Here is an 8,735-nt window from a genome sequence, read left to right as displayed (position 1 = left end):
ATTGCATTTCATTACTTTTTAATATGACTTAAATTCATTCAGGGTCCCCCCCCCCCCGAATCAGCCCAATTCTTTTATCTGACCTCACCCCCTTTTCTGGAGTGTAGCCTCAACATGCTGATCTAAAGCCAAATATTGTCCTTGACCTAATGAAAGTGGTGCACCCCTGTTATAAATACTTGGTCTGCCCCTTGGTCTCCTGTTGGGGCAGAGTTAAGATATCGTGGCCTATTGCCATGACAAAGGAGCAGAACTGTCATGGCAACAGGAAATGTTCTGCTTGGTCCCTGAAGTTCTACCCCGGGTGGCTACAGCTTCAGATATTGGAATCAGTCTTGTCTCCCCAGGAGAACTGGAATCAGAAGCCAGGGATGAGATGAGGAGCACATTTGTTTATCTGTGCTTCTTTAAAAGAAAGAACCATGAGTTACCTTATTTTATTTATTATAATGTATTTACATTGCAGCTTCCACCATGGACAAGGAGGTTGACATAGGGCTACCAGATAGTCTTCCGTCCAGGCACTGACCAGATTCAGATGTGCTTAGCTTCAGCAAGATGGCTGCACCATGTATCTCCAAAACCATATCTTGAGACCTATGATGTCAGCACTATGGGTTGGTCACCTCTGGAATCTAATCCACCACAACCCACATACTTCCTGAGCTCTGACTTCCTGGCCTTAATGACCATCTTCCCCTACACCCACTCTTCTCCCATGAAATCCAGGAGAACTCTCTGAATAACTGCCTGTCCCTCCCCTAGACATTCCCACTAACCTACAGCATCTTGCACTAGACAATTAGTAGTATCCTGATAGTCATTAATCAATCTGGTAATGGAGGGAATCAACTGGGAAAGGCAAATTTATTCCTTGTCCCATGGAAAAGTGACACTTAAATCTTGTAGACGCTCATGGTAAATTTGGTCAAAACATTCACTTTGTGCCTTAGTCAGGTGATTCTTCCAATCTCCAGAAATCCCTAGAAACCAAAATATAAAATAATAATTTATTAGAGTCAGACATGGCGGAGGAAGTACAGGTAGTCCTCAACTTACAACCACAGTTGGGACCAAAACTTCCATTGCTAAGTGATGTGGTCGTTAAGTGAGTTGCGTCCAATTTTACCTTTTTTGCCGCAATCATTAAGTGAATCTGGCTTCCCCCACTGACTTTGCTTGTCAGAAGCCCCCTGGGAAGGTTGCAATGGCAATCACGTGACCCTGGGACACTGCAACCATCGTAAATACATGCTGGTTGCCAAGCACCCGAATTTTGATCATGTGGCCACACAGACACTGCAACGGTTGTAAGTGTGAGGGCTGGTTGTAAGTAACTTTTTTCAGCATGTTGTAACTTCAAATGGTCATTAAACAAATGGTCATAAATCGAGGACTACCTGTACCACTATTTACCCAAAAGAAATAGGTTTTCCCCAGATAATTTGCCCTGAAATATAAGAGAATCGTCTTAAATTGGCTAAGAATACAAAAATGGAGACAGACAATATTTTTCTGTCTAATCTTACTTTTGGGGAGATTATCATCTTAAAATCAGGGTTGTTCCCTTTTGGGATATAGATCTCTTCTTGTGGCTCTTAAGAGACAGAAATATTGAGCAGTGAGTAAGAATGTTCCTGAAATTTTAATTTTATAGTTTGAATGTATGAATTATTGTTTCTTCTTCTACATGGAAGAAATGCATTTGGAGATCCCAGTTTTACACAGCATACCACTTGCCCCTTGACGTAGATTTCTTAAGAATGATTTCATCAAGACTGCTTTGTGGCCGTGTTTTATTAATGCAAATATAAGGGGGGAGGGAGGCCAAATGATCTGACTGCAAAGGAAAGGGCTCGTGTGTGAATTTTCTTAATTATTCAAGTTAAGCAGGGTCCCTCAAAGTACAACAGCCCTTGGATTGTAAAGCTAAGGATGAGTATCTCTACTCTTCTACCACTGACCAGGAACTGAGATACCTTTGAAAGTTGAATCCCTGCTTTCCAAAAAGAACATTGTTCCACAAGGTAGATCACTTTGATGACGACAGACCTGAAGACAATATGCCACAGGCTCATTTGTTGGCCAGAGAACGGGAGGAGGCTTGACTGTGTGATGTTATATGTGTGTGTCCCATTACAATTAATTCTCTATATTTAAGTCATTTTCACCAACCTCGTGCCCTGCAGTTGTGCCAAACCACAACCCCCACTATTCAGATTGGTGCTGTGAATCCTAGGAGTTGTAGTCCAAAGCAACTGAACCAGGCTGAGGAAAGCTAAACTTGAGGATCATTTGATTTCAACACAGTTTATAAATAAACAAAGTGGCACTAATGCTTCCAAAGGGATGCTAAGGTGAGTGAGATGAGAATCTCAGAAAGGAGCTGAGGGAACTAGGAGGACAGAAGAGGATCCTGCCAGGTCTTACAACTCAAAAACCCTGCAGCTAGCAAGCAAAGCATAGAGGTTGGGGGTTCAGTGGTATCCCCCTGAAAGATCACTCTGGGTGCGGCAAACCCAGATGGCAAGTTGTTCCCTGCTCTGTCCCTTCATCACCTTTGCGGAGGAAAGTACTTTTCTTTTGGTTCATGATGAAGTGCGGCGTGAGTGAGAAGTTGGACATCTTATTGCGCTTCATGGATTCGAAGGAGGCATTAGCAACCACGGAGTCGATGGCTGCATCATCTAAGTCTTTGCCTAAGAACTGGCTGATGCGAATAACACTCCCCCGCAGATCCTGGAGGACAACCAGACAAGACAGCCTGAAAACCACGCCGGAGGGCATACACCTGGCATTCTTAGTTCTGCTCAAAACAGAAACTGTTTCAAACTCAGTTTTAACTAGTGTGTCTCTTCCAAAGATACTGATGCCCTTACACAGTTGGAGGAACTCTAGTTCAGGGGAGGGGACCAAAACGATTATGCCCAGCATCTTCACAGCACTATTGTTTTCAAGACTGCTTTTTTCAGTAAGGCACCCAAACTCATTGACTAGGTTTATACATAGTGCTGAGCGATGTTTAACTGGGTGTCTTTTAATCAGCCTGTTGGCTAGATCACCACTACAAGCCAAACCAAAACCAGACAAATGGAGGGTTTAGTACAAAGTCAGAATTCAGCCATTCTCTTTTTCAAAGTTGGTTTGATTTGTACTGCCTGAATCTGAGACACCCTAGACATAAAGACTCTGGAACCCTATCTTGACATCATAAACTTATTAACCCCCCTTCCTCCCCTGGAGGACCTAGCCAGTCAGATTCAGCTCCTCTTCCCTCCTGGCCTGGATCATACAGTGCTTACAATAATGGCCACTGCTGACCTCTATTGTCTACAGACAGGCATTTGGACCTCACAGATTCAATCTTCTGCATTCCCTTCTTTATTGGTAGGGTGTCATCATGTTAAAGATTTCCACAGTAAATGGACAACCGAGTTGTGTGTGTATTAAGGTTTGGCAGTTTTTTTACATATGCCTGTGTAAACATACACAATACAATAGAAGAGAATATCTGTAGCTCAGGGTTGAACCATGGAGTTCTTGGTGCTCTCTGAGCTTGGTTGTTTGCTTGCAGACATTTCATTACCCAACTAGGTAACATCATCACTGTTATCAGCAGCAAACCCACACTCCCTCGCACTGACGATGTTACCTAGTTGGTAATGAAACATCTGCAAGGAAACAATCAAGCTGAGAGAGCACCAAGAACTCCATATTTGTATGACAAAGTCAACCACAAACTAATGTTTTTTTTCATCAAGCAAAAAAAAAATCTAGATTGTGTGATTAGTTTTTGGTTCAGCCTTTTATCGTAAGTCAGAAAATTGGGTTAACTGTGTTTGAATTAACCATGAGTTTGAGTGCTGTGAGAACATGGGCATTCAAAGGCACTGTGATCACTGAACAAACAAGAAAACTTGACATTTTAATGTATTTTGCTTGAAACATAGCAAATAATCATAAACTCAGCCAGTGGTCTAGCAGAGAACAAGCTATGTCTTCATGCCACAAGAGGGGGAAAGTCTCCTCCACACACATTTTGCACCTTGGAGAGCATAAAGCATTGAACTAGCCAAGGATTTGTGAAAGCAGCACAATCACACATGCTGAATGCCACCGAAAGGATAATGTGAGAATTCCCACACTTTGTGATGACCTTTGGAGTCTGACTATCAGGCAAATCGAGGAACAGCCTACTCCTAGTGGTTGTATCTCTGCTCATAAAACCCAGCGCTGAATTTACTAGCAAAATAACATAATAACAACCTCTTGCAACTCCTCATACGTAATGAAGAAGAAGTTCTCTTTGTCCTTCAAGTTCATCCAACCTTTAACGTGGTCAAACCAGGATCCAAAAGGCACTGTAACCACAAGAGTAATTAGATGGGAACATTGAGACACAGGGAAAGGTGGAGATATGGGGAGGAAAGAACACCATAATTTCTTCTATACCCATTCCTTCATTGACTCACCATCTCCCTTTAGAAAGCCCTCAAGAAATTGATCCAAGGTGCCAGGATCTTTATAAGGGCGAAACATTGAAGCAAAATGATAGAGGGACACCAAGACATCTTTGGGGTTTCTGACTGTGTAGATTATCTATTTACAGAAAAAAGGGGGATGGTTGGAAGATGCCAAAAAATGAGATGCAACATCAGAAAATAACAGAGCCCATCTGGACAAACATACCCTCATTAAAATAGATTCTATTCCTTTCCCTGGTCTGCAAGTCAGCTATTGATAAACATAGGCAGGGCAAAATAATAATTATAATTAGACCTACTGTTTTACAATCCCTAATGTCTAAAGGCAGACCACTGGAAATGGAATGTGAGCCAAATGAGAAGCTTTTTCCTGAATTTGCTGAACTCAGACATCACACTTAAGTGGGACCACCAAATAAACTGTGGTTTGCTTTAGTGCAGTAGACCAGCATTTAAACTATAATTTGCTGTAGAGGCAGTATTTATTAGTGTTTTCCTGTCTTGTTTCTGACTTGTTTTTGTACCCCACCCAAGCCTCTAATTAATTCACAGGAGTACCAACAAAGCAACTAAAATGAGAGACAACAAATCTGAAATTGGCTAAACAAGTCATGCTAATGCTGCTCATCTGTAAGATGGACTCTGGCTTGTTTCTGGCTCACTCTACAAACCACAGTTACAATACACCATGACTTAGTACACCATGCTGGGCCTCAATCCTGACTGTGCTTAGTCACCTAAGCTTGCTGATGGAGCAACAGCAAGAGTTATGTTAAAATGGAAGTCTGCTGTGATCATAATTTCCTTCTTACCTTAGCTTTGGATTTGAAGAATGACTTTGCAAAAAGATGTGAAGGCAGATGGGAGCTAATAATGCGTGGTGACTTGTTGGCTAGAGCTGTTCTGTATCCTATCACTGTCTCGAACCAAGGACCTCGATCCCAGTTGGGGATGCTTTGGCACCAGGTAGGGTCTCCGTTGCTACGGATGAGACTTAAAATCTCCAGCATCCACACCGTTCCTAAGAAAGAGTCCCCAACCATTCCAAGAAAGCCATGTTTAATCCATCTGAATCCTGGTTACTTTATGCCCTTCATTATGTATATGTCCCATCTAAAAGTCAGGGTGATATGCACAGAGGATTTTGGTTATAGTTCTCCAACTGCTTAGTTTCAGCAAGAAGGTTGCATCATCCGCCTTCACGCTACTGAACTGGCCTATAGCCCTTAACTCCAGGGGAGGGAACCTTGCTTAGCTATTTTGATAGCTACCTGTTCTATTAATATTTAGCAAAATCATGCCAAAATTCTGGGTCTGGGTGGAATTGCCCAGGCCTAGTAAAGTCAAGATTAAATCAGCCTTCCCCAACCTGGTTGGCCTCTCCAGATGTGTAACAGCAATAGCCACACTGGCTAGGGAACTCTGGAAGTTGGTCATACATCTGGGGAAGACAGTGGTGAACTAAGGCCACTAGGTCATTTTCCATATTTTCCTTCTGTTGTTCCCTTGCTTCTTTAGGTACAATTCAAACAGGGCTTCCCAGAAAACTCTAGAATCCCAGCTGTACAATTGCTCAGTTTAATTCTGAACAAACAATTGCTTCTGTATGTAATTGCTGGGATAAAAGGGAGATGTTCAAAGAGTTCATCTCCTCCTTCCACAAGGAGACACCATAAGAAGACTCCTTCCATAAGAAAATTCCTGTCTGTGAAAGCCAGAAGGTTCCATCTCATCTGACCTCCTGCTTCTCATTGTGTCTAATCTGAAGTTTCCTGGATGTCTCTGTTTAATTTTCTGAAATTACAAGCATTTATTTCTATTTATTCTCATCACATGCCCTGTATATAATTATCTAAGCTCATATCATGTAACATTATCCATTTGCCTTTCTTAACTCCCTATCCCAGGGAGTTTCTGAACCTTGGGAACTTTAAGGTGTGTGGACTTCAACACCCAGAATTCCCTAGCCAACATGGCTGGCTGGGGAATTCTGGAAGTTGAAGTCCACACATCTTAAAGTTCCCAAGGCTGAAAAACACTGCCCTATCCTGTGCTTTATTAAGAAGTTCAAAGGTAAAAGTTAAAGTAGTTTACAAACTACAGTAAAATGTTAAAACAAATTTAAAAGTTTGGCTGCTTTTAAATGTCGCACATGAACAGCTCGTGCAGCCTGCTCTTGTTTTTGTTGTTTCTCATTTTTCCAAAAGCAGCATTTTGTAAAATTTACTTATGCTATTATTAAGAGCTATGCCCCATATGGAAACTGAATGGGACACCAGCTCTTCTTTTCCTGCCAAAATCATCATTATCAACTTGCTTTCACCTGCTAATCTAAAGCATTTTCCCTTCCCACAAGCAGAAGCTGTAACCAAAAAACTCTACCTGATTTCTGATAAGTGACATTGAAAATATCGTCATCTCGAACTTGGAAATCCTGCTCTACCATCTGCAACACAGGTTTTGCATAGATGATTTGAGGAAAACTGATCCCTTTATACTGGAAATATTCTTTGAACATCCTGGGGCCCAGCAGATAACAGGAAGGGGTTGAAAATAATTGTGAAACTTGGCTGCAAAACTGAATTCAAAGGATTCTTCCTCGTGGCCAGGAGAATTAGTTGTGTCCTCTGAAAATTAGAACAGATTTATGAACGTTTGACATGAGAAGGAGAAAAAGAAGCAGCATGGAATGCCAGACAGAAAACTGGAACTCAGATCTTCTTGGTTCACATTCTATTCGTTACTTTAAAATATATATATATATATTTCAAATATGTTCAGTTACAGCTGCAACAGCCAGAGATGATGGGAGTTGTAATCTGCTACATCTGGAAGATGAAAGCTGATATGCCACAGCAGAGCACCTCTTCTCTTTCATTAGCTCCCCTCTTTTTTTATTTGCTCTGTCTTGAGGCAATAAGAATTTGTTTGAGCACTTAAATTTCACACACACACTCACTCACTGACATTCGGTGGGGCTCCCACACAGCTTCTCACCAGGCTTAGATGCTGCGTATAATTCTCAAGCTTCATCAAAATAGCAGAAACTCCCTACTGGAACAAATTAAAATCTCATCTAGGACTGAGTGAGAATTTTGTTCACATAAGGGTGGTGGTGGTGGTTGTTTTAACAAATTACAGAATTGGCAACTTATTTCCAAAGTGGGGCAGAAACCCCAGCTTCTTTTTTTGAGAGGCGTCTGGTAATATTATGACACTGTTAGGTACAACCCACTCCTCTCTGTACTAGGAATACATATATCTATTGCATTTGGCCACTGCAGATTAGTGAGAATCTTGCTAAGTTTGTTTTTTAAGATAAGCGCTTCAAAGAATTCACAAGTTTATTTGTAAACAAGATCAAAAATACTGTTTCTATGTACATTTAATTACAAGGTAAGATTGAAAATACTTGATTTTTTTTAAATGCAGAAGAAAGCAACATCAACCGATTAATCCATATTTGTTTTTTTGTTTTATTAACTTTACTTCCTTCCTTTCCTAAAAAGAACCAAGGGCAGGAATTCCCTCTTCCCTGTTTTATCCTCGCAACAACCTTATGAGATAGGTTAGGCTGAGAAATAACAATTAGCCCAAAGTCATTCAACGAGTTTCATCACTGGGTAGACATTTGAACTGGGTCCCCGATCTTGATCCAACATTATGATCACTAAATCACATAATGCGCTAGTTATGCCTTGTCTCCTGGGTCTTGTGCTGTTAGAGCAGATAGTTCTGGAAAGCATAATGAAACAAGGAGAAAGAGTTGCCTTGATTGGGTGCTCAATAGCATTAGAATATTAATAATAATAACAACAATGCCACTTGTTCCTCGTTTGCCCTACCACCTTGTCCTATAAGAGACTTTGCTCTGAAAATGGGAGTCAACTGGAGTCACTTAACAACCACATTTTTTGCTTCATTCTCTTTCCTTAGAGCCACCTGAAGTAACAAATTCCACATGCTGGTTAGATGTAACATGAAGAAGTACTTACTTTTTCCTGTTTCGGACCCAAGCATCAACCAGTTTCATTGAGTGACCCTGTCTCCTAGTGTTAAGGTGTTAAGAGAGAGGGACGGAGAGAGAGAGAGATCTTTTGGCATCAGCATCACTGAGGATCAAAGACAGGATGTGGGTTGAACGCACACCCAGCATCGGAGAAGCTTCTGCCTTCTACCCCCTATAATCAACCAAGGTTCCCTGGAGGGATGCTCCCATCCTTCTCAATCAGAACAAATGCCCAAGTGACA

At 41.4% G+C, this 8,735-nt stretch overlaps 1 protein-coding gene across 1 annotated transcript; it reads right to left on the bottom strand.

The window, feature by feature from the left end:
* Positions 1-703: 703 nt before the first annotated feature.
* On the bottom strand, positions 704-7,132 carry LOC103057086 (sulfotransferase 2B1). The gene is made up of 6 exons (XM_025163275.2): positions 6,867-7,132; positions 5,297-5,505; positions 4,473-4,599; positions 4,267-4,361; positions 2,559-2,739; positions 704-983 (listed from the first exon to the last, which is right to left on the bottom strand). The coding sequence occupies exons 1-6, from the start codon at positions 7,000-7,002 to the stop codon at positions 868-870; spliced, it is 864 nt and encodes a 287-aa protein (XP_025019043.1). The 5' UTR covers positions 7,003-7,132; the 3' UTR covers positions 704-867.
* Positions 7,133-8,735: the final 1,603 nt, after the last annotated feature.

Source organism: Python bivittatus, unplaced genomic scaffold (genome assembly GCF_059951505.1).
Source record: "Python bivittatus isolate LINGU-HERP-01145 unplaced genomic scaffold, Pbiv_v1 ctg000440_np1212, whole genome shotgun sequence".
Classification (NCBI taxonomy): domain Eukaryota; kingdom Metazoa; phylum Chordata; class Lepidosauria; order Squamata; family Pythonidae; genus Python; species Python bivittatus.
This window is presented reverse-complemented; position numbering and strand designations above follow the sequence as displayed.